General features: G+C 46.6%; 1 protein-coding gene across 1 annotated transcript in view; it reads right to left on the bottom strand.

Annotated features, from left to right (window-relative positions):
* The window catches only part of SVIL (supervillin), a 185,943-nt gene that overhangs the window by 18,194 nt on the left and 141,485 nt on the right, over positions 1–26,264 (bottom strand). The window contains 12 exon segments of the mRNA XM_040248038.1: positions 1,772–2,048; positions 2,389–2,533; positions 5,214–5,389; positions 7,609–7,754; positions 7,879–8,026; positions 9,076–9,212; positions 10,543–10,698; positions 12,446–12,618; positions 15,132–15,309; positions 16,572–16,658; positions 16,744–16,833; positions 21,688–21,835. Coding sequence (XP_040103972.1) covers positions 1,772–2,048; positions 2,389–2,533; positions 5,214–5,389; positions 7,609–7,754; positions 7,879–8,026; positions 9,076–9,212; positions 10,543–10,698; positions 12,446–12,618; positions 15,132–15,309; positions 16,572–16,658; positions 16,744–16,833; positions 21,688–21,835 — 1,861 coding nt within the window.

The raw sequence follows: 26,264 nt of genomic DNA, 5'->3' as shown, positions 1-26,264 counted from the left end.
AGTAGACAGTTGAAAAGATGCTCAACGTCATTAATTATTAGAGAAATGCAAATCAAAACCACAATGAAGTATCACCTCTTACCATTCAGAATGACCATCATTTAAAAATTACAAATAAATGCTGGAGAGGGTGTGGAGAGAAGGGAACCCCCTCCTACACTGTGGATAAGAATGTAAGTTGGTGCAGCCACTGTGGATAACAGTATGGAGGGTCCTCAGAAAACTTAAACAAGAATTACCATATGATCCAGCAATTAATTCCATTCCTGGGCATGCATCCAGAAAAAAACAATAAAACTGAAAAAGATACATGCATCCCTATGTTCATAGAAGCACTATTTACAATAGGCAAGACATGAAAGCTACGTAGATATCCATGGACAAATGAATAGATGAAGAAGATGTGGTGTAAACACACACAATGAAATATTCCTCAGCCGTAAAAAAGAACGAGATAATGCGATTCAAGCAACACAGATGGAGAGACTATCATCCTAAGTAAGAAAAAGACACATGCTGTATGATACCACTTGTATCTGGAATCTAAAATACAACACATATATAGCCTTGTCTACAGAACAGAAACAAGACTCATAAAGAACAGACCGGTGGTTGCCAAAGCGGGAGGGGACGTTGGGGAGGGGTAGACTGGGAGTTTGAGATTAGCAAAGACAAACTAGTAATACACGAAGGATCCACAAGGTCCTACTGTACAGCACAGAACTGTATTTAATATCCTGTGATGAACCATAATGGAAAAGAATGAAAAAGGATATATGTGTGTGTGTGTGTGTATATATATACTTGAATCATTCTGCTGTACAGCAGAAATTAACACAACACTGTCGACCAACTATACTTCAATAATATAAAATTTTAAAAGTGTCCTCTTTATAGAGCAGGTGCTCAGTAAATGCCACCTGTTGATTAATAGAATAGTGGATAAATTAGGTAAGAAACCAAATGGTTCTAAGTCAGTGTTTGAAAGCCAGCAGTGGCCTCCGCCCTGTGCCCGGCGGGGCAGCCACACCCAGATGGTGAGGGGGCCAGGAGGAGGTGACTAAATTCCCTTGGTAAGTGAAACTCGGAATCACCAACTTGTGACATAAACTGTCTCTAAATGCGTAGCAATGCGGGACACTGGATCACTTGACTTGTGACTTCTTGGCAAGAAAAAGGGATGATTTCTCCCCGATCCACCGCTCTCCGCCCTCATTGCCCCTAGTGCAAAGCACACCATGGAGAGTTTTGTTCTTTTGCCACGTGGAGAGCACAGCACTGTGGGGTCTGTGGGGAGATGGGACCATGTATTTACCCTGCCAGATCCATAGAGCACTGTTAGGACCCTCAGCCTTAGAGGAAATACTTCTTTCAGTCTGAGTAAACCTTTCTGTGCATGGATCGACTGTGACGACACCATTTGGTTTCAGTTCTGTACCATCGGCCGTGTGTTCCTTCCATTTCGGCAGCATCCAATCACGGGGTAAATACTAATGTCATGCAAGGGCAAATCACTGCTTTTTGGAAGACCTTTGGGGATGGGGCAGGGGAGGGGGTGAGGGCGGCCGGGATTTACCATGCCAGGCGACTAGAGGGAAGCACCAGGGATGCTAGCCGCGCTGGGGTGTTAGGAATCTATTCCCAAGGTTCTCATGAGGAATGACTAGACTGGCCCTTGCACCGGCGGCTGGGGACAGACACGCACTCAGTCTGGATCTGGCGGCCACGATGCCCATGGTGGGGCTAGGAGGACACAGAAGTGCTCACTGACCTGCAGTGCTCACGATGAACTTCCACTTGACCACGTAGGCATCGCCCTCGTGGAACTGCCCGATGCTCTGCTTGGGGAGCCTGCTGTAGTCGAACTCCAGGATGTGCCAGACGTCCACCGAGACGCTGGCGATCTCAAACTGCCTCCGGTCGTCCCCTTCCACCAGCCCATAGCCTCGGCCCACGTTGACCCCATCCAGCACGGTGCCGGCCGCCGTCTGTGGCACCGGCACCATCCGCGTCACGTCGTAAGGCTTGACCTCTGCCCGGGCATCGTCCTAGGAGGGAAGGCAGACATGCTGGCTCAGCTGCCTCTGCATCCGCAGCTATAGCATCACTGCTTCCCTGGTGATGGGACAGCCTCAGAGGATGGCGTTCAGGCTGTCCAGTGCATTTCAGGAAAGGGTGCATTTAGGGGACACAGGCCACGACTGTGAATGCAACACCTATAAACCTGGATGTGGAAACACGGCTATTTTCACCTCCTGGAGTCAGAATGTAACTGGAAACCGGTCTGCTGTTCTGCTAGCAAACCCCAGGAGGGCTTTTGGCACCCAAGCCCCTTTGGCATGGACTCAAACCGAGCTCTGAGCTCTGGGGCTTGATCATCCTCAATACCTTGTGCTGCGCGAGTTCGCTGGCGTTCTTCTCGTTAGGTCTCTTCAGTTCCGTCCAATCAAGGAATTTCTCTTTGAACAAGATCGTCTCATTGTGTTCTGTAAGTCTCCCAAATATTGCCCAGTCGGGCCGCCCCTGTCCTTTCCTGCAGGGTGGGGGTGGGGTGGGAGGAGTGGATGGGAAAAGAGCCAAGATTAAATAAGTCACGTTGAAATTAAGAAGTCCAAACCCAGCACACAAGGCTAGTGAGAAAACCAAATACGTAAACAGTATACAGAATGGATGGTTTGTTTTCACTGATGTGATCCGATAAATGACATTTTCTTATTTTAGCCTGAAGCCTTGCATGGTTTTGTTTCCTTGGCGTTGATGTGCCTGAATGTGACGTGATCCACCTCAGGACTGGACTTGCCTTGCATTCCAGCAAATCCTCATGTCGGGGTCCCCGAGGGCAACGGGCTAGTCTGGGAGTTCAGCAAAGGCAGGAGTCACAGGCGTGTCACTCTTGCCTGCTTTACTCTGCCCACGGTCATCCAAAGGGCCTCAGCATATTTCCTTCAAGTCCATGAATAGATGGAGGGATCTTTGTTCACCCTGAGTTCTCTTTTTAAGTCATGTCACATGGAGATTTCCAGTCTCCAGGAACAAATTCTCCTCTGTTCCCTAAAAGAACATACCCTCATAGATCACAGAGCGAATTTGTGCACATTTATGTCTAGGTCACTGGATGGGAAGCAGCTGAGCAGAACACAATGAAAAGAGAAAGGAAGCTGCCCAGCCCAGTCAGGAGGTCCGTACTGTCTCGGGATCTCAGAATCCAGCGCTGAGCTTGGAACACAGCTAACTTAGAAATAGGGAGAGCTGAGAAAAGATGTGCAGAAGAGGGTGAGCCCTAAGAAGAAGGTGAGGGTGTTTCTTATCCTTTCTAATCAGCCTTGGCTTGTGAACTGGGTCCCTCAGATGGATGGGCAGTGCCTCCTGGGCCCTGTGGTGGCCCCTGCTTTATCACGTCCTGTTTGGTCCAGACCACAGTTTCTGGCATCACAGCTGAGGCACAGCAAGGGGCTGCCTGTTTTCAAAGGGACCCAAAAGGATGAGGCACTGTATGCAAACATTTCCACTTCGGACTCTGGTAGGACTTCAGGAACCAAATATCTGCAACTGTGGGAAATTCAGGACTACCTTGAAGACTATGGTCCTTAACAGAAAATAGCTGAGTGACTGTCTTTTATATAAATTCCACTCTGCAGACTTTCTGAGGTGCTTACAGAACAAGCACTTTGGTCTCAGCTTAGAAATTCATCTTGGATACTGTGAAGCCAGGGAGCACGGCCAGCCGCAGGTCTAGTGTGAGGCGTGAAGCTGGTGACCCTCCCCTCTGTCCTGATGCGTGGGTCTGAGCTGCGTGAAGTCATGACTCCTCAGTGGTTTCGGTCTCCTGTCTGTTAAGAAGGGCTGGGTGCTCTACTTTGGCTGCACCTTAAAATCCCTGGGGAGCTTTTAAGACATGCTGACACACAGGCCCCACCCACCTAAATCTAAAGCACATCTCCTGCGCTGGGCCCACCGTGCATTGTTTTCAGAGCTCCCTCAGTGCTTCTGGTCTCAGAGGTGCCGAGAGCCAGCAGGCAAGATGCCCACTCCTCCATATTTTCAGATCTCAGATGATGTCATGACCGAACTGTCCGTCAGACAGATTTTATGCTTTGGTATTTTTTTCTTTTACTATAGCAAGTTATGGACGGAGGAGCCTGGTGGGCTGCAGTCCATGGGGTCGCTAAGAGTCGGACACGACTGAGCGACTTCACTTTCCCTTTTCACTTTGATGCATTGGAGAAGGAATTGGCAACCCATTCCAGTGTTCTTGCCTGGAGAATCCTAGGGACGGGGGAGCCTGATGGGCTGCCGTCTATGGGGTCGCACAGAGTCAGACACGACCGAGGTGACTTAGCAGCAGCAGCAAGTAAAATATTCCTTTTAGTCTTAGCTTTAGTTCTTAAAAAAACTAGTTGTTTCAGTACTAATTTTGTTAAATGTGCTTAAAAAGGATTTGAAAACTTTTCACCTACACTGACATCATTTTGAATTTTTTTCTATAATGACAATGAATAATAAAATCAAGAATTTGATTTTAAAACAGGAAACTGGGTAGGACGGTTGAAATCTGTATATAAGTTCAATGGAAAACATGCATCAATTTCAAACGTATTATGTGGCATGTGATAGTTATGAAATAAAAAACACTGATCCTTTGGAGATAAGATTTTTTTTTCTCAAGATCATCTTTCTGAGAGTTTTGTGCATCTTTGGCCGATTTGCCAAAATGACTTTAAAAAGCCCAGTAGACTGTAGGAAATAACTACATTCATTACTTCAATACCACGTCCTCCCTCCCCTAAAAAGGGCAAAAACCTCATCTAAATAAACAGTGGATCCTGGAATTCAAGGGCTAAGCTGGGGAGGTGTGAAGCCAGACAGAGAGGCATGGTTTCCCCAGCTTCAGATCCATGGCTGGATTCCAGGACTTGGCAAGCTTTTCAGATGAGCAAGCCATTTGTTTAAACAACTGCTATTAGTCTGGCACAGCAGCACCTGAATGCTGCAGGTGGCACCGATTTACTTCAAGAAATGAAATACAACAGGAACACCATCCAGACGGCCTCTCCATCCATACTTCTGTATTTGTTAGGGAAAAGCTAAAGCGCCGTTCCTTTTGTGAATAATCATGGTAGTGCATTGTGATCATTTATGAAAAGTAAAACCCCAGAAAGGCGATGGTTAATCACTGCAGTGGCGGGGGGACATGGTCGAGGGCCTGGCAGTACCTGGGAATGAGGGGGTTGCATTCCCCAGGATCCAGCGGGTTGATGTCACAATTCTCATAGTCAAAGGTTCCATTCCACAAGTGCTTTGCCAGCTGAAAGGCGATTTTCCGTTGTGCTAATGTGACTTCTTTTCCATGCCACACGTAAACTTCACTCCCAAAATCAAACACCAGTACCTGGGGAAGTGGCACAGAAACATCCGTTAACTCCAAGGACAAGTACTAGTTGAACCAGGGTCTCTAGTGACAGTGAGCCAGACAGGCGATGATTTAAATCCTAATGGAGCATTCAGTACAGACACAGAGAGACCTGGCAGCTAACGCCATCCTGCCAAGCCGGCCTCCACTCTGTGGGTGTGATTTCTGTCTTGTTGACCTAAGTGCCCAAGCTAACCCCTCCTCTGAAGGCTCAGGCCATGTAGCACTTCTGAGGCATAAGAGCTATTTAAGTATGTCTTCCTCCATCCCCCTGACTCCCTCCCCTCCCTTGTCATTCACTCATTTAACTTATACAGGCAACCTCACACGGCACTGAGGACCCAGTGATTGTACAGGACTCTGCCCAGTACAATTCCGAGACCCTCAAGGGCAGAGACAAACCTGTACTTACATCTGCAGTTGGGCTCACTAGGGTTTGCTGAATGAATACATGAACACAATGCTATTTCTTATTTCCATGCCTGTTGCTGGTTCTATGCTTTTTTCCTAGAATAATTCCTGTCTTCATTTTCAACCTTCCCTGATAGCTCAGTTGGTAAAGAATGTAAAGTCTCCTGCCTGCAATACAGGAGACCCCGGTTCAATTCTTAGATCAGGAAGATTCCCCGGAGAAGGGACAGGCTACCCACTCCAGTATTCTTGGGCTTCCGTGGTGGCTCAGCTGGTAAAAGAATCCACCTGCAGTGTGGGAGACCTGGGTTCAATCCCTGGGTTGGGAAGATCCTCTGGAGAAGGGAACGGCTACCCACTCCAGTACGCTGACACAACTGAGCAACTTTCACTTTTTTTCATTTCCAGCAATCCAGATTCTACTTAAGAATAGAATTATTATTGCTAAGCAAACTAAGTAGAATTACTAAGCAAACTAGACTCAGTTTCACCTTATCATTAAAATTATTCCTGATTACTTCTTTTTCTGTGACAGCGTTTCTCCCTTTAAATGCCCGTTCACATGAGACAATCAGTTTAGCTTTGGATGACATTCTTTCTAACACTTTTCTACCCAATGAAATGTAAAGTCCTGTTGTGTCTTCCACTTCCTTCTCAACATTCAGATACTTAATGGTCCTGGATATATATACTCACACACACACATGCACATGCACACATGCACACACACACACGTATGCATGTGTGCTCATTTGCTTCAGTCACGTTTGATTCTTTGTGACCTTATGGACTGCAGCCGCCAGGCTCCTCGGTCCATGGGATTCTCCAGGCAAGAATACTGGAGTGGGTTGCCATGCCCTCTTCTAGAGGATCTTCCTGACCCAGGGATCGAACCCATGTCTCCTGTGGCTCCTGCATGGCAGGTGGATTCTTTTACTTTTCAGCCACTGGGGAAGCCCACAAACACATATATATAAAATGTTACATATAAAATTAAATATTTAATAAATATTGTCAGAAAAAAACAATAAAAACATTTATTATTTATATTTAATCAATCTTTACTTATGTGAGAAATAAAAATTTATGGGTTTACTTGGCAAACCTAACAATTATATATACACCTATGATTCATGAAACTCAAGGGCTGAAAAATGTTTAATGTTTATATAAAAATCAAGAGACAGGCCTTAGTCATACTTATGTTTGGGCCCAAACAGAAAAGCCTTCAATGTCCCATGCCTCCTCAGAACAACATTTGTAACTCTATGTTAGCAACCAGGTAGCGCAGTGGTAAAGAATCTGCCTGCCAGTGCAGGGCATTTAAGAGACATTGGTTCAATCCCTGGGTTGGGAAGATCCTCTGGAGGAGGAAACGGCAACCCGATCCAGTGTTCTTGCCTGGGAAATCCCATGGACAGAGGAGCCTGGCAGGCTACAGTCCACAGGGTCACAGAGAGTCAGACACAGCTTAGTGGATGAACAACAATTAGCGTCTAAGAGGGCAGTAATGATTGGAAATCACAAACTGGTAGCCTTTAAAAAGATGTTTCTGGGGACTTCCCTGGGAGTCCAGTGGTTAAGAACGCCGTTCTTCTACTGCGGGGGCCGTGGGTTCAATCCCTGGTTAGGGAACTTAAGATCTCCCATGCTTCAAGGTGCAGCCAAAAAAGCCCAAACTAGATGTCTCTGGTCTGTGATGTGCACTAACCCTGGCTAGCGTCTGTCGGGCACTTCCTGTCTGTTTTCCTGGGCAGCCCAGGGCCAAGGCAGAGCCCTCGCCATACCTCTTTTGACTGCAGAAGGGAGCACTTTGGGATCTTCCCCCAGTAGTCATCATCAGGGACGAGTTTGTCATCCATAAGACGGTAAATGCAGTTGGTTTCTATTATGGCCGTTTCGTAGAGCTCATCCTCCTTTGGGTCTCCAGCGGCTTTGGGATAAGAACAGTAAGGGGATGTTATGTTTTCCACTGGAGAGCGGCTGGTTTGGAAGAAGGAAGGAGGAGAGGAGAAGAAGTAGCCAGTCTTCTTCTCTGAGATGCAGTAAACTCTTACATTGGTAACTGGCTTGGCCGCCCAGAAGCTTCCAGAAGTCTTTGGCTGCATGTGTGTGTGTATTAATTCCTTCTTCAACAGTCTGGATATAAGTTGCTCTACAACCAAGTTCCCTCTTGGTCTGAATTAAACTCGCGAGTTCTGAGGCCTAAACAGAGAGAGGAACACAGTTACCTGGGCAGACAAGTCCAAGGCCAGGTGGTGGATGGGCTAAGGCTGAAATGAGAAAAGAGAAACGGTGCGTGTCTGAAAGGAAAACCTCGTGACCACCGGGGCCAGGGGCACTGGTTGGCGGTTGTCTACAAAGTCAAGAAAATGTAACTAAAGGACTAGGGAGAATCCATTCTTTAGAGCAACAGTTCTTAAGTCTTAAATTCAACAGATCATCCATGATGCTTTTAAGAACACCCATTCTACTAATCAGCCATAAAAAAACAAAATTTGCAGCAACATGGATGCAACTACAGACGATCATACTAAGTGAAGTCAGAAAGAGAAGGACAAATACCATATGATGTCATATGTGGGGTCTAAAATAGGACAGAAATGAACCTATGAGACAGAAAGACTCACAGACAGAGAGAGCAGTCTTGTGGTTGCCAAGGGGGAGGAGTCGGGGGAGAGGGCTGGACTAGGAGTTTAGGATTAGAGACGCCAGCTAGCATATACAGGACGGATAAACACTGAGGTTCTATTGTAGAGCACAGGGAACTATACTCAATATCCTGGGAAGAAAAACAATATGAAAAAGAATGTATGTATAAGTGAACTACTTTGCTCTACAGCAGAAATTAACCCTGTAAATCAGAAATTGAGATTGTAAATCAACTATAAGTCAATTAAAAATCAGTAAGTCAAAAAAAAATTCCCATTTCCTGGTCTTTTCCCATTAAAATCTCAGTATATCAGAGAAGGAACTTCATTAGCACCGGGATAAACAACTTGGAAGTGATACGATGAACCAGGACTTAAAACCTGGGGGCATAGGTCAGACTCCTTTGAAAACATCTCCCTGAAGCACTTAGTGAGAGGCTCATTGCAGAGACCTTCCGGAAAAGAAAGAAGACTATCCCCTCTCACATGAATGAGACACTGAGGCTTTGAGAAGCTTTCTAGGGGTCTGGCCACTGGAAGAATGTCCTGTCTGTGTCTAAAGGAGATGCAGAACCAAGCTACTCTCATTCCTTAGACACTGACCTTCGCCTTCTCGATCACGTTGGCGAACTCTCCGACCCACAGGAAGCAGTGATGCGGGGAGAGCAGGAGGAAGCAGTCCCCGCTGTTGAGGGAGGAGGCGCGAGGCTCCACCAGCCGCGTCTGCACGTGTCTTCTTCCTGAACACGGGGCAGAGGTCACCGTCTCCCCGAGAGGAGCCCTGTCCCCCGGGGACGCACCCTACATCCAGAGCAGCCCTGCTCCTGACTCTGCCTCATGACCAGTCTCCTCTGCTCACCCGAGCTCCCGTGACCCGGGGGACCTAGGTCCCAGCCTCGAGGATGACTCTCCCTGGTGGCATGTCCCAAGAGTCACCATCAGGACCACTAGCAGTGTCCTGTTACAGCGTGGGGATCCATCAAGGCTCCCTCCCCAGGGATGCTGGCAAACACCCTGTCTCCCCTCTCCCAGTCTCTCTCCACTCAGCCCACCTCCTACACTTAACAGCCTCTGTGGGCCAGGCAATCAGAGCGCCCTTCAGAGAACCTCTTGGTCCTCGGAAACCCTGAGACTACAGAGGAACCAGCTTAGAGGGAAGCCCTGCCTTGTGTAGCTTCCAACACCTTCTCCTAAATGGTTTCCATCTTCCCACAGTCACACCAATAGTGCCGTCCCAGCGCTACAACATGGGAACGGAGGCGGGGGTCTGCACTTGTCACTGGTCTTTTAAATATGCTACAAAGGACAGTGGTTGTGCAGACACAAACTGGAAACTGCCAGAAAAGCAAAGGATACGCCCTCCTTGTCTTGAGCCTGAATCTACAGCAGTGCTGCTGCTGCTGCTAAGTCCCTTCAGTCGTGTCCGACTCTGTGCGACCCCACAGACGGCAGCCCACCAGGCTCCCCCGTCCCTGGGATTCTCCAGGCAAGAACACTGGAGTGGGTTGCCAGTTCCTTCTCCAATACAGCAGTGCTACTGGGAGGCAGCTAATCAGTGCAGGGCAGCCCAGAGCCCTCTGGTTGTGGGGGAAGGCTCCTTGGTAAAGAGTGGGGGAGGGAGGGTGTTGGCCACCCTTCTGCGCTCCCTCATTCCCTTCTCCAAGAACACCCATCTCTCCCTCTGGCTCCCTGACTCCAGCTGACCCCAGTGAGGACGACAGAGTGGGGCGAACACTCTGATGGCCGCGGGGGCATCTGGTGACCATAGGCAGTGTGTGGCCAGGGTCACAGGAAGGGGCACAGCAGGGAGAGCTGGGGTTCTGGGATCAGATGGACCAGGGTCACAAGTCAGCTCTGCTGCTCAGCAGCTGTGGGGACCTGGGGCCCGTCACCAAGCTCAGAGACTGAATGCTTCCCACCTCGTGAGATTTTGCAAAGCTGGGGTTAGATGCAGTAGCGCCCAGTGGGCTCTCCAGAGCATGTGTTCCCTCCTCCTGTCAGGCAAGTGGGGGGACCTCAGGCCTCCAGACAAAAACTGGGGTCGCGTGTCATCCTCTTGGCTCTCAATACCTTTAACCTGCAGCAGCATCAGCTTCTTGTAGGGCACTGCGCTGTTGTTAGAATTCTGTTCCGTCAGGTTGACGCTCCGCAGGCTGACGTTGCTAAAGTTTTCTTTGCTGGCTAACCCCGCCAGGGTGACTTCTGAGAAGCTGGAGTTGGCGGACACTGGGAAGATTGAAGGATGAAAGAGAGCACAGGGCAGTGAGACATTGGGGAGAAAAGACAAGGTTCATACTCAGTGATCATGTATAACAATCACTGCTCTTTTCTTTTCAAGCTATAGTCCTGAGGGGGAAAACATACTCTTGTCTGATGAGCTCTGTGAAGCTCTGTTAGGAATTAAACACAGGATTGAAAATATAAATGCTTGTTGACAGGTGTCACCCTATCCATGCAGAGAGATAAGAAATGGGTGTGGACCAACAACCTCAGTATAAAATTAGGAGCTGGACTCATTTGCTGCAATTCCACTAAAGCCGTTATAATTCCTAACAGGGTTCAGATGTTGAAAATGCTTTCCTGAGGGGGACTGTTGGGTAACTCCCATCCAGTCTTTATATGCAGAAAAGCAGGCACTCTGTAAGGCTTGGTTTAGTTCTCATCTTTTCCTGGAGGCAGAGTGAACAACTAGATGATCTCTTGGGATCCTTTGCTCTCAGATTTAAGATTGTAATAAGATGCTAGGTTATCAGTGTGAACCAACAAATGTACATATGCCCCCGAAAAGTGGAGGCAGAATTAAAGTACACAGAATCTGTGACAATAAACCTTTATTTCTCCAGTTCTTTGTTTTAAAAAATATGTGCACGCTAGAGAGAAACTCGGAAAATTACTTCGCTGGGATGAAGTTCTAACACCGAAGAAATATACCACCACTTCACAATTCATATGGCTCAGAGAGTTTGAAATGTATGTATTTAGTAAAACAATTATAATGAAAAGACTCAACCACCTCATCTAAATATTCTATTTCTAAAAATAAAAAACAAATCTGGTAAGTAGGTTTATGAGTGCTATAGGAAAATAAAAACGATAGCAAGAATATTCAGACCCGCAAGATTATGCATGCAGGACAACCACTGTTTCAGAACTGGACCCCCATGTGGCTGGGCAGGGGAAAGCTGATGGCTGAGCCTGAAATGGGAACAAAGCCTGGGGACTGCTCCTCACTTTCATCATCGCCCTACCCCTACTGCCCACTCCCACCACTCCTCTCAACCCACATCCCAACTTCAAGGAGCCCGAGGTCCTCTCCAGAGCAATGTGAAAAGCACTGGTTTGTACTTTAACAGCGTAAAATCTAGTATTAGGCAAAGCAGGGATGTGGGACACTTGCCCATGAGAGATCAAATTTCCTCTAGAATCAAATGGAGTGGAGAACTGCCAAGTTTGGAAATGGACTAAATTACAAAGCCCAACCTCCCTTTCCTCCAACCTCTGGAAAGAAAACTCAAAAAGACTTAAATGAACAGAGGGCTTCCCTGGTGGCTCAGACAGTAAAGAATCTGCCTGCAATGCAGGAGACCTGGGTTCAATCCCTGGGTCGAGAAGATCCTCTGGAGAAGGGAATGGCTCCCCACTCCAGTATGCTTGCCTGGAGAATCCCCATGGACAGAGGAGCCTGGTGGGCTCCAGCCGATGGGGTCGCAGAGAGTCATGACCGAGTGACTAACACTTTTACTTGATGTGAACAGATGGGCCACACTTAAGAGTTTCTGTGAGCAGCCTTCACCTTCCAAGCAGATTTTCTGCAGGTGTCCATGCGTGTGTGCAAACGTGCTCATTTGTCTCTCACGAGTGTCTCTGAGCACCGTGGCTGGCCTTTGCAGGGCAGGAAAATGAGAGATGGAGTCACCTGCCCCCCCCACCCCCAGTTCCCAAGCACACAGCTGGGGGTGGGCCCCAAACTCACACTTTTCGACTTTCATCCGCTTTGACTCCACGAAGGCCACGTTCAGTCTCTGCTCAGTGTACTCCTGCAGGAGGTCTTCCCTTGCGGCCAGCATCTTCAGGGGGTTTTTGGAAGCCTGGACCCGGCGCTTGGGCCGCACGGCACGCTTGTGCTCAGCCACTGAGGATGTCAACCTATGAGGCAGAGCAGAGCTGCTGTGGCCCAGGGCTGCAGTCTTACCCACGCTCAGGGGTTTGCAGGTCTCTGACCTGGAGCATCCAGCTCCACAGTTTTATTTCTCGACTGCATTATAAATCTTACAGCTCCTCCTCCTCCTCCTGCCACTCCACCAACAGTCAGAGGATCTTGGAAGGTTGAAGCCCATTTGGGTCCAGATCCCAGCCAATCCTAGGAGCCCTGTTCTCATGACGCCTCTGGGATTTCACCTGGAGGAACAGCCGGCGCCTCTGGGGCAGCCCACCCCACTCCTGGTCAGCGTTGATGGGTGGAAGTCCTTCCCTGTTATCATCACCCCCTCTCCTCTGCAGCATCCTGATCACTTCCTGTTGGAAAAGAACCGCCTTTCCTTCTCTGGGCTCTCTAGCAAGCCCTCTGAGACTAGTCAGGCATTGCTTCTCGATTTAACCCTCTTTCCTGCAGACTCAACTTCCTCTCCATGTCAGTTTTTCAGTTCCCAATTCTCCCATTACTATTCTCCTCCCAACCCACTGTCTCCCTTTGGAAAATAAGCACTATTTTGAAGAGTATATAGAAATAAAAAGAGGCCCCCAAACTAACTATGACCCTCTCTCTCTCTCACACACACACACACACACACACAACTCTCTGGGGCCGAACACCAGACATGAAGATGGGGGTACACTCTGTCACAGAGTTTCCCAGCAGACTCTAGCTGCTTTTGACATCCAAGTGCATGGATCTCTGTCCCTGGAGGTCCTCTTTCATATATAACATTATCATCTGTGTATGTGTGTAAACACAATATATCAGTGTTCAAATTGTATGTAACAATTTAAACAATGACATCTGGATGAGGAGGAAATTGAGAAATGGTCCAATAACCATGCATGCAAATAATACCCAATATTAAAGGTGGGGAGTGGCAAACTGTTCATTTTCTTAAGATTGCAAATTGAGAAAAAAAAAAAAACTGAACACACTGAAAAATGCAGAATGGGTATCAGGAACAGCTTAAGAAAACATTTATGATGACCTTGCAGACTTCTGGAAGAGACAGGCTCTCTGACAAATTGGTGGGAAGCAGATAAATGTGGATGGCTGTGGGGTAAGCCCACCCAGCACGCTCTCCCTGCTTCTGGTAGGTGGTCCTGGATTTGCCTTTGTGAGGACTGCCTCCCTCCATGCCCCACCCTCTATCCCAGCTTCAGAGACCACCACTAGCCTATCAGCATCGTCCATCCCCTTGGCCGCAATGATGGCTGCAGGGCTGCATGCAGACCTGAGCTCCTCCTAGGACTGCTGGGCAGGGTGGCTGCCTGAACAGGAGTGGCCACACAGCTGGGCTATAAATCTGGAGTGAGGGGTGACCATCTAACGTGGAGACAGCCTGAGAGGGAAGCTGGCACAAGAGAGACCTTATTCTGAGCCCCCCGAACCTGAGGTCACACCTGCACTTTTCAAGGAGTGAACCTGTAAATCCCTCCACACTTCTCTTCTGCTGAAGCTGGTTGGACTTGCCTTTCTTTGCAGCATTTGAGATCAAAGGAATTCTAACACCATGAACACTTTTCTTTAGTGGTGTAGCCAAATTTCTGTGTGAAGAGGGACCTGGAACAGCACTGATAAAACCCTCGGATCTATTGATCTTATCAATGATGGCAAATTTCATTGATTTTAGTTTTCAAAGTTGAGTAAGAATTCGACACGTCAAATGAAAGAGAGGCATAAAAATGTTGGTTAACCAGCGTTCATGAAGTCTGAAAGCAATAGTTGAGTGATGTGAAAAACCCATCACATTATTTTTATGGGCCAGGCACATGGTGTGGATGCAAGGCTTTCTGGCAGAGAGGACGTCTGTCCTGGGCACGCAAGCTCTGTCTACTCCAGTGTCTAGTTCTAGAGAATAGTGATTCTGAGACAAGCTGGGACCTGGGACTTGAGAACTTTTGCTGCAGTGATAACAGCTGGACAAATATCTTCTCTAGCAACAGAATATGAAGACACTATAAGGGACTAAAAATAACTTCGTGCATGTGCAATTGGGGCAAATTATGGACAACAAAATACAAAAAGACCAAAAAAACCCAACTGCCATTTCTGAAGAGCTGGGAGCAAAACCAGGGCACTGCACATACCTCCTGTACTCAACACCACCAAAGGGGTGGGTAAATTACCTAAGCCACCCACCCTCCTGGTCCAAACCCTGGACACACCCCTTTCCCTTACCCCATATAAGGAACATGCTTGCCCCACCTCGGGGAGCCAGCAAGGGCACCTGTCACTTGTTCTTCCTTCCTCCTGCTGCAGCAGGGGCCCAAATAAAGCCTTGCTTGCATTTCCTGTCTGGCTTAATTTCTATTGATTGGGGAAGGCCAAGGACCCTGTCGGTGTCAGTCTGGCTATTCTATTGCAGAAGGTGATAACGGTGAGAGAATAAAGTGCTATGCAGAGGCTGGTGAAGGGATCCATTCTCCAGGGGTGAATAATGGGAACTGAAATAACTTACTTGGGGGCATAAGGATCAAAAATGACATCGAAATCCTCGTCCAGCTCCACAGGGCTTCTCGGTAGAGAGGAGTCCACGCTGCGGTAAAACTTGGCAAAGGTTTCGTCATCGTCCGGCTTCATCACCTCTTTCACCGATTTCCCAGTGACAGTGAGGACTGTTTCTTGCATCCCACCAACTATCAACAAACAAGCAAATCAATGTGTGTAAAAACATGACTTCAACTCTGCTTCACTATCTTAAAAATTACTTTCTTCCCGCTAAAGTCCAGGAGTGGCGCAAACATGACTGCTCCCAGATTCTGTAGACGCTTCTCGGGCACCAGCTGTCTTCTCAGGAAAGGGCTGAACAAAGCCCGCCCTGGGAGTGGGAGGAGGTGGAGGCTGAAGTCGCTGACAGTTTCTGAACCTGTTCTTTTTGCTCTTGGAGACAGAACTAGCCTCAGCTTTGTTCTAGATCAAGGTTTGGTAAAATCTTTTTCTGTAAAGGGCCATGTAGTAAATATTATAGGCTTTGCATGGGAGGCTATTTGACTTGAGTTGCAACTTTCACGAAGCTGCAGCTATAGCACAAAATTAACTATTACCAATAAGCTAACAGATGGGCATTACTGTGTTCCAATAAAACTTTATTTACAAATACAGGTGGGGAGCTGGATTAGTCTGCTGGCCTCTGGGCTAGATACCTGTTACACACAGGTAATAAACTGTGAACTGTTTGTATTCTTTGCCTTGCCAGCTTGGTTATTATATGACACTTTTATATTTCTAGTTTAAAGTGGTTGTTTGTATTATTTTCAACCTATGGGGTCATTGTCAATAGTAGGTACTTAGTAATAGATAAGTTTTAAGTACTAGATGTTTTTCTTAAGAGACAAGGCTACTTCTGCATGTTATTCTTTAATTTTATATACTTCATAGACTTTGGTATTGAAATCTTTATTTATTCACTACAATTTTCTTCTAGAAACTATTTGTGACAATCAGATATAATAGCAGCTGCTACCTTATTGGAAAATGACATATACAATCAGATCATGTTGATTTCATGTCATAATCTACTTTCAGGGTTAAAAGCAAAATTACTGGGTCTACAATCCTGACTGGATAACATCCCAAGAGTTTAGATCCAGGCACAAATGTGCTGTTGGGAGCCACCTACTGAGTACATTATCAAGTGAATCAGAGCTTAGTAATCTAATCAGTGTTGACCAATAAATTAACTTTTAAAATATAACATAAGATAATGCTTACAGTATGCATTGGTTAAGTCATAATAGAAGACAATTTAGCTAAGGAGAAAAAAGCAATCCATGTTGGGATTCGGAGATTCTGTAAGTGGGGTAGGTATTTTTAGGTTTCCTGAGCTACCCACTGAACCTTGAGCCACACCAGCCACACACACGTGAACCACAGCTTCCCTCGGGCTCCTGGTATGTACCTTTGTTATTCAGCCTTCTTAGGAAGGTTTCCAGCCTGTCCAGCTTGAGGTCTGACTCTAACTGCATGTCTGGTCTGGCTTCGATATCTGGGCAAGTAGAAAACACAGTGAGAGAAGCACCGAGGGCTCTTCTGACCGCAAACCTCTTGCACGTCAGGGCCTCATGACTCACCTTCCAGGGGTTTGGAAACTGGTGTAGTGCCCCTTGTTTTGCTACAAATAGGGGATGCTACCGGGGTGATGGCAGTGGGGGACGCCAGACCTGCAGGGAAAACAAAGGAGCAACTGAGCATCTCAGGATCACTTCTGGAAATTCCCAGGACCCTGAGGGAGCGCCATGAGCCCCAACAGAGATCTAACAATTTAGAGAATTTACAAACAGACATGGGACACACACACTTACAGGAAAACTGCCCACACAGACAAGGTTTTATTGTTTCTAAGGCCTGTAGCGGCTGTCAGTCTGCCATTCCACACTGAACAATAAAGACACATCCCTAACATGCAGATAGGATAAGAGAGTGGAGATGGTGATCAGAATGTCCTTGAACAAAGGGAATATTGACTTCTGAAGGCCTTTCGGGCATTGGAGGTAGCTGAAGAGAAAGCGTACAGTTGTCCCTCGGTATCTACAACGGACTGGTGCCAGGACCTCCTGTGGGTACCAACATCCATGTGGATGCTCAAGTCCTTTATATTAAATGGCATATTTGCATATAATCTACACACATCCTCCCATATTCTCTAAATCATCTCTACATGACTCCTAATACCGAAGATGATGTAAATGCTTTGTAAAGAGTTGGTGTAGCAAATTCAAGTTTTGCTTTTCTGGAATTTTATAGAATTAAAAAAAATTTTTTTTTTATTGTGGTTGGTTGAATTTGTAGCTGCAGAACTCAAGAAGGCGGAGGGCTGGTTGTTTCTGTAACATCTCTCCAGGGGAAACAGAGACCTGGGCTGTCATGCTGGCTGGCGAGTTCCCCAGCCCTGGAGTTGTCCTCCCGGTGGAGGGGATGTGGGGACAGTCTGGCCTTTAGGGGCATCATCAGAGTGTGATCTACTAGGCAATTACCCAGAGAGTGCTAGGCTTTGTAAGAAAGACACAGTAACAGTTTACATATGTGCGGATGTTGGAAAGTCATGCTGGTCTTGGGTGTGGCTGGGAACTAGGGACATGCTTTCACCTGCTTCTTTCGGGGAGTTGGATGGGGACTCTCTAAGCAGAAAAATGGTAAGAGACACATAGAAAGGGAAAGCAAACATTCCAGCATGAAGACAGCATCTGATTAGACCAGAAAACTGAATAAAGACATAGATGAGTATTTTTTCCTAAACTGAGAAGGGATTTGCAAGGGGAGCAGGACGAGTAATTGGTACACATACGAAGAACAAAATGAGATGTTAACATTCTCTGTATCCATTTTTATTAAAACTGAAACCGTTAGATGACATTGCTATGTTATCACATCCGAGAGACCACATCTGAGAACCACATCCCGAGAATGTGTAAGTCATGATCACTTACAGGGGAAAAAAAAACAAGTGAATGGATCTGCTCCTCCCTTCTGTGAGTTGGAGAGGGAGATGTTTGTTACACCATAAAACTTGGAAGGAAAAATACTGAAATGCAGTTTACAACTGAAATTTTAGGTGACATTCCAGAAGCTTTTCTGGTAGCTCAGATGGTTAAAGAGTCTGCCTGCAATGCAGGAGAACCACTGGGTCGGGAAGATCCCCTGGAGAAGGGAATGGCTACTCACTCCAGTATTCTTGCCTGGGGAATCCCATAGACAGAGGAGCCTAGTGGGCTGCAGTCCATGGGGCTGCAAAGAGTCATACATGACTGAGCGACTAACACTTTCCAGAAGTATTTCTCAACATGTACATACACTTCCTTACTGATGTCAATAACATTAAAAAAAAATCTTTAATTACAAGATCTACAAAGAGTTTATATCTGAGTGAAAGTCAATTTTCTTGAAAGATATTAAAAATAAGTTAAATTTGGTATCAAAGGCTGGGACAGTAGCTCATTACCTGCTAAAAAGATGTGTAAGAGACATGGGGACATAACATTAGCACCGAGGTTATTCACTCTGAAGCAATGAACAGGCTTGATACCAGCCCTTTGTCTAGTTAGGGTGCCCCCTGCTGCCCATTCAGGCAGCTGCACCCGTGAGCTCTTAAAGGTGCATCCGCTCCTTCCAGCTAGAGACAGGGTTTGTCTGTGATGGGGGGCAATGGCACCCCACTCCAGTACTCTTGCCTGGAAAATCCTATGGGTGGAGGAGCCTGGTAGGCTGCAGTCCATGGGGTCTCGAAGAGTCGGACATGACTGAGTGACTTCACTTTCACTTTTCACTTTCATGCATTGGAGAAGGAAATGGCAACCCACTCCAGTGTTCTTGCCTGGAGGATCCCAGGGATGGGGAATCCTGGTGGGCTGCTGTCTATGGAGCTGCACAGAGTCAGACACGACTGAAGCAACTTAGCAGCAGTGATGGGGGCAGGCATATAGATTTAAGTTTCACACTGTTAAATCACTCCCCATAGCTCTTTTCAATGAATTCTATGGACAATAACCAGTCACCTGTTCTCTCTGAGAACATTTTACATCTTTTAAAAATCGTATTTATTTAGTTTCTTGGCTGTACTGCACAGCATAGGATCTTAGTTCCCTGACCAGAAGTCAAGCCCAAGCCCCTCCCTGCCACACTGGAAGCACAGAGTCCTAAGCACTGAACTGCCAGGGAAGTCCCTCAGCTCGCTCTCCTTCAAAGGCGTACTCTGAATATCTTCCTTCCAGGAGAAATCTACAATACCACAGAAATCTATGGAGTACTCACTGATCTGTGGACTCTATAAATATAAAAAGGGGGACAGCCCTAATGAGGTGCGGGGAGAAAACAGCTCCTGGGGTGAGAGAATGAAAATCAGGCTATGGAGGCCTCTTGGCCACTCACTGCTACACTGTCATCTGATGAGACAGGAAGTCTTGGTGGCTGCAGTGTGGGGACAGTTTCATTCTTTGGCAAGTGTAGTAAATCGGATGTTCCACCACTGAAAATCCAGAAGAGCCAACGGCTCAGTGAAACACGACTGTGCAGGTGATAACAAACACCAGCGAAGCAGGCCACCGATGTTTCACTAGATTGAAAGCTTAGCAAAGCCATTTCCCGAGCAGAGCCACAAAGCAGCCGTTAAATAAAGATCCCTGATTTATTCAGAAACATGTGAAAGGAAACTCATCCGCTAAGGGAGGAGGAGGGTCCCTGATTCTGTTCTCCATAACTGCCTAGAAGCAAGGCTGCTGCTGCTGCTAAGTCACTTCAGTCGTGTCCGACTCTGTGCGACCCCATAGACGGCAGCCCACCAGGCTCCCCTGTCCCTGGGATTCTCCAGGCAAGAGCACAGGAGTGGGTTGCCACTTCCTTCTCCAATGCATGAAAGAGAAAAGTGAAAGTGAAGTCGCTCAGTCATGCCCGACTTTGCGACCCCATGGACTGCAGCCTACCAGGCTCCTCCATCCATGGGATTTTCCAGGCAAGAGTATTGGAGTGGGTTGCCGTTGCCTTCTCCGAGGAGCAAGGCTACTTCCTCTGATATCCCCATGGACAGGGACAGTGGTATCTGGTAGTAAGGACCAGGCTTCAAATACATTATGATTTTTAAGATGAAAGACAAAAAAATGAAACCCAAGTAAAAGGTCATCAGGATAAAAGGCCAGGCTAGAAGCTGGAAGATCTAAGCTATGGTTCAAGTTCTCATTGTGGGCCTGAAGAATCTGCTTTTGTTAACATAGGGATGGGGGTCACGCAAAGCAGATAGTTCTATGACTTAGTGACAAAAATCCTCAAATGCCACCTCATTCTGAGAGTAAATTACCTTCTGTTATCCTTTGATAATGCCAAGATTATTGTTGTTGTTTGGTCGCTAAGTCATGTCTCTTTTGTGACTCCATGGACTATAGCCCCTCAGGCTCCTCTGTCCATGGGATTCTCCAGGCAAGAATACTGGAGTGGGTTGCCATTTCCTTCTCCAGGGGATCTTCCCAACCCAGGGACTAAACCTCGTCTTCTGCATTGGCAGGTGGATTCTTTACCACTGAGTAATCAGGGCTTCCCTAAATTCCAGTATTAGTTAAGAATAAATTTGTTAGAAAGCATTCTTCCACCAATATTTGGGTTAATCTCAGTTCAAGAGTTTCCTCTCCCTCCCTTCCTTCCTTCTGCAGATACTTATCCTGAGCCTACAATGATGTAGGCTCCATCTGTGACTAAGGACCCCAAAGGGTATTGAGAAAAGCGAACTGCAAACCTATGAAGCAGATGACAATATAAGTTAATTCTACTGACTGAGAAAACCTTCATCACTACACTGAGAAATTTACTCAAACAATAGCTTGGAAAATGAAGGTATGTGCATGCACGTGACAAAGGGACCCCAGATTTTAACCATTTCCTACAGGCTGTGGAGCTGCAGAGCTTTCTGACAACTTGATGAACCATGGGGTTCGTCAGTTTCACAAATCTTTGGACTCCCACTGAAAATCAGTTTCAAGAGCTGAGCTGCAGAGAAATGACCTGTCTTCAGGGAAATCTCACTTTCCTGGAAATGGATACATCTTTTAGACATTCAATAAAACATCTCTGGAAACAGGCCTTTGTAGCCAGGGAACTCTGGGTTGATGGAAAGACACCTGGGAATTACCCTAAATGGAAGACGACGAACTTCTGCACTGAGAAAGGCTTATTTGAGTGAACTAATTGCCAGATGGCAAGAAAATGGAAATAATTTCCAAGAAATTACAGGAAAGGACTAAAAGTTTGATAGCAGATCTGCAAAACTGCTTTGATACCTGGGCATTTCCAAATGACTGTTCTGAAATGTGACTAACTGAATCACGTGTCACGTTGAAGACGATGCTGTCGTAGGAAGATTTTCAATTGCAGTAGCTCACAAAATGTGTACACAACTTCAGTTAGGAGTGAAAACCAGAAAAGACCAAGGCTCGGTTTTTTAAAGTGAGCTATCCTACGCCACCCTCCCTTCTGTGGGTGATGGAGCTCACACACAGGTCCACACTCGCATACACACACACACACACTCTGACCTCGCTTCACCATCCTGCCGGCCACGGTAAACTGGGTAGAGTCATTGGCTGCTCCTTTGCCCCTGGTCTTCCAGGCGTCCTCTCTCACGGTGATGAGATGCTTTCTTTCTTCAATAGTCATCTGGCTCTCTCGACTTTCTGTGACCCGCTGTTTGCAGCGTGTACCAGGGAGAAAACAGGAGAGGAAGTCACAGAGGCATGAACGTTAGCATGGAGCATTTCGTGAGCTGGAAAGCAAAGAGGAGTCCTGCACTGGCCCCTAATGTCCATAGCTGTTCTACCTGAAATAGGTCTGGCTTCCTATTTCCAGCTTGGGTTACAGATCACCAACAACAACCCTGGAACTTCAGGTTAGAACTTGGTTTTTCACTTGTTTGTTTGGAATACCAGAATATCAAAATGATGCTTTGTAAAAAGAAACAGGAAGAGAGAGACTGTCTTCCTGCCATGAATCTTACAGAGTTTTCAAGTTGCTCTGTTTCACTTATCTAAACTCAGTTGACTAGGAATCTTTGTTCATCATGCTCAAAGAACACAGTTCGTTGAGAAAATTGTACCTACTGAAGATTTTTATCTACATGGTCAACCATAAAGTAGAGAAAGCTGATTAGGAGGAAGGTGAGTTATTAGAAGGTTTTCTGGAACTCACATGCGTTTTCCTACAACAACTATTTTATATGGGCAGTTAGGCAACCAAAGTAAGCCCACAAAGATGGCTTGTAAGTCACAGAATATCTGACATTGAGGCTGAACCGTGCTATAGACATAACCCACATGTATAGTAACATTTCTATGTAAAAAAGGCTTACAAATGTTTCTCATTGGGGTTTTGGGAGACAGTTGCTTCTTTAGTGTCTAAGCCCTTGGTGACATTCTTTAGTCTTATTTGGTTTAAAAGGCAGAAGCTGGAGGATTCTCGAGGAGACAGAGGAGGACTGCGATGGGCAGGAAGGAGGTGGAGGTGTGGCCTGAGGAGATAACCAGGCGGAGAGTGGGGGCGGCGGTGGGTGGGAGGGGTTGGGGGGGTCGGGAGGGACGCTGCCAGGGGACCCAATGTTAAAGAAAGAAAAGCATCGCCAGAGAGCAGAAAGCGCTTCTGCCTCCAGGTCCTTCCTAGGAAAGGGGTCCTAAGGATGCTGATGACCCCGGTTTGTGCTTGCGCTTTAACCGCAGTATCTTCTGAGATCTGAGGAGGCCCTTTCTGCTGGAGCGTCTGCTTTCAAACCACAGGTGAGCTCTCCTTAACTACTCTGTGGTCTCCCCAAGCTCCTCTTCCCGTGTAAGGAGTTCCTTCTTAGATAAAAAAGTCAACATAAATCAAAATGATCCTCAGGTTTTCCACAGACACAGCGGGAGGACCAAGGAGCCCTGAGGGGGAAAGTCATCCCTGGGGACTCGGGGGTGCTTCTATTCTCCACTGCTATCCGTCCCACTGTGGCAAACTAGCTTCCCTTCTCGACAGCCAAAGATGGAGACGCTCCATACAGTCAGCAAAAACAAGACCGGGAGCAGACTGTGGCTCAGATCATGAACTCCTCATTGCCAAATTCAGACTCAAATGGAAGAAAGTAGGGAAAACCACTAGACTATTCAGGTATGACCTAAATCAAATCCCTACGATTATACAGTGGAAGTGAGAAATAGATTTAAGGGCCTAGATCTGATAGATAGAGCCTGATGAACTATGGAATGAGGTTCGTGACATTGTACAGGAGACAGGGATCAAGACCATCCCCATGGAAAAGAAATGCAAAAAAGCAAAATGGCTGTCTGGGGAGGCCTTACAAATAGCTGTGAAAAGAAGAGAGGCGAAAAGGAAAGATGTAAGCATCTGAAAGCAGAGTTCCAGAGAATAGCAAGAAGAGATAAGAAAGCCTTCTTCACCGATCAATACAAAGAAATAGAGGAAAAGAACAGAATGGGAAAGACTAGAGATCTCTTCAAGAAAATTAGAGATACCAAGGGAACATTTCACGCAAAGATGGGCTCGATAAAGGACAGAAATGGTAGGGACCTAACAGAAAGAAGAGGTGGCAAGAATACACGGAAGAACTGTACAAAAAAGATCTTCACGACCCAGATAATCATGATGGTGTGATCACTAATCTAGAGCCAGACATCCTGGAATGTGAAGTCAAGTGGGCCTTGGAAAGCATCGCTACGAACAAAGCTAGTGGAGGTGATGGAATTCCAGTTGAGCTGTTTCAAATCCTGAACGATGATGCTGTGAAAGTGCTGCACTCAATATGCCAGCAAGTTTGGAAAACTCAGCAGTGGCCACAGGACTGGAAAAGGTCAGTTTTCATTTCAATTCCAAAGAAAGGCAATGCCAAAAAATGCTCAAACTACCGCACAATTGCACTGATCTCACATGCTAGTAAAGTAATGCTCAAAATTCTCCAAGCCAGACTTCAGCAATACGTGATCTGTGAACTCCCTGATGTTCAAGCTGGTTTTAGAAAAGGCAGAGGAGCCAGAGATCAAATTGCAACATCCGCTGGATCATGGCAAAAACAAGAGAGTTCCAGAAAAATATCTATTTCTGCTTTATTGACTATGCCAAAGCCTTCGACTGTGTGGATTACAATAAACTGTGGAAAATTCTAAAAGAGATGGGAATACCAGACCACCTAACCTGCCTCTTAAGAAATCTGTATGCAGGTCAGGAAGCAGCAGTTAGAACTGGACATGGAACAACAGAGTGGTTCCAAATAGGAAAAGGAGTACGTCAAGGCTGTATATTGTCACCCTGCTTATTTAACTTCTATGCAGAGTACATCATGAGAAATGCTGGACTGGAAGAAACACAAGCTGGAATCAAGATTGCCGGGAGAAATATCAATAACCTCAGATATGCAGATGACACCACCCTTATGGCAGAAAGTGAAGAACTAAAAAGCCTCTTGATGAAAGTGAAAGAGGAGAGTGAAAAAGTTGGCCTAAATCTCAACATTCAGAAAACGAAGATCATGGCATCTGGTCCCAACACTCCATGGGAAATAGATGGGGAAACAGTGGAAACAGTGTCAGACTTTATTTTGGGGGGCTCCAAAATCACTGCAGATGGTGACTGCAGCCATGAAATTAAAAGACACTTACTCCTTGGAAGAAAAGTTATGACCAACCTAGACAGTATATTCAAAAACAGAGACATTACTTTGCCGACTAAGGTCCGTCTAGTCAAGGCTATGGTTTTTCCTGTGGTCATGTATGGATGTGAGAGTTGTACTGTGAAGAAGGCTGAGTGCCGAAGAATTAATGCTTTTGAACTGTGGTGTTGGAGAAGACTCTTGAGAGTCCCTTGGACTGCAAGGAGATCCAACCAGTCTATTCTGAAGGAGATCAGCCCTGGTATTTCTTTGGAAGGAATGATGCTAAAGCTGAAACTCCAGTACTTTGGCCACCTCCTGTGAAGAGTTGACTCATTGGAAAAGACTCTGATGCTGGGAGGGATTGGGGGCAGGAGGAGAAGGGGACGACCGAGGATGAGATGGCTGGATGGCATCATGGACTCAATGGATGTGAGTCTGAGTGAACTCCAGGAGTTGGTGATGGACAGCGAGGCCTGGCGTGCTGCGATTCATGGGGTCGCAAAGAGTTGGACACGACTGAGCGACTGAACTTAACTGAACAGGCCAATAGGAAACAACCTCCAGATTCACTCAGGAAGATGACAGAGGTCAGCATCCTTTATCTTTTTAAGGCTCTAGGAGGACGGAGAGATGCAGGGTAATGGGGCGGGGGCAGGGGTGCAGGGAGGCTCTCCTTCCTTTCCAGCCACATAAAAACCAAGTCTGCACTGGTAAGATTCGGCTTAAGCCATGGACACAAATTTCTCCATCACTGAACCTATATATCTTCCTTTTATAGAACTCTCCTACAGAGCAGTCACAGTCAGGACTGATTTTGAGATCACTGGCAATTAAACTAGGCTAAAAACCATCTCCTAAAGAGACAGGGTGACTAAATGTAATATATGATCCTGGTTGGATCTTTGATGGGATGGAGTGGTGGCTAAAATGGATATTATTGGGGGGAAATGAACACAGTTGGGATATAGTCTAAGGATTAGATAAACAATGTGTCAATATAAAATCTCCTCCTCTGGAGGTTATGGGAGTGTGCTACAGTCTAAGGCTCTGTGTCCCCCTGCTCCCCACTAGTTCACATAGTGAAACCTACTCCCTAATGTGATACTTTAGGAGGTGGGGTTTGGAAGGTGATTAGGTCACAAGGCTTGAGCTCTCAAGAATGCCATTAGTGCCCTGATAAAAGAGGCCCCAGAGAGCTCCCTCTCCCCTTCAGCTGCATGAGGGCACAGTGAGCAGACAGGGGTCTAAGAACCGGGAGGTGGGCCCTCACCAGACAGTGACTCTGCCAGCACCCTGACCTTGGACTTCTTACCCTCTAGAACTGAGAGAAAGAAATCTCTCTTGTTTATAAGTTACCCAGTTTATGGTATTCTGTTACAACAGCCCACTCAATCAATCAATCATTCAATCCAGGAGAAAAGGGTGAAGGAGGACATTGGCAGCGGGGATGGGGGATGAGAGGGGGTGGGGAGGGGACAAATGCCA

Source organism: Oryx dammah, unplaced genomic scaffold, assembly GCF_014754425.2.
Source record: "Oryx dammah isolate SB20612 unplaced genomic scaffold, SCBI_Odam_1.1 HiC_scaffold_10, whole genome shotgun sequence".
In the NCBI taxonomy this organism is placed as follows: Eukaryota; Metazoa; Chordata; class Mammalia; order Artiodactyla; family Bovidae; genus Oryx; species Oryx dammah.
Note: the sequence above shows the minus strand (reverse complement) of the source record. Positions and strands in the feature narration are given on the sequence as shown.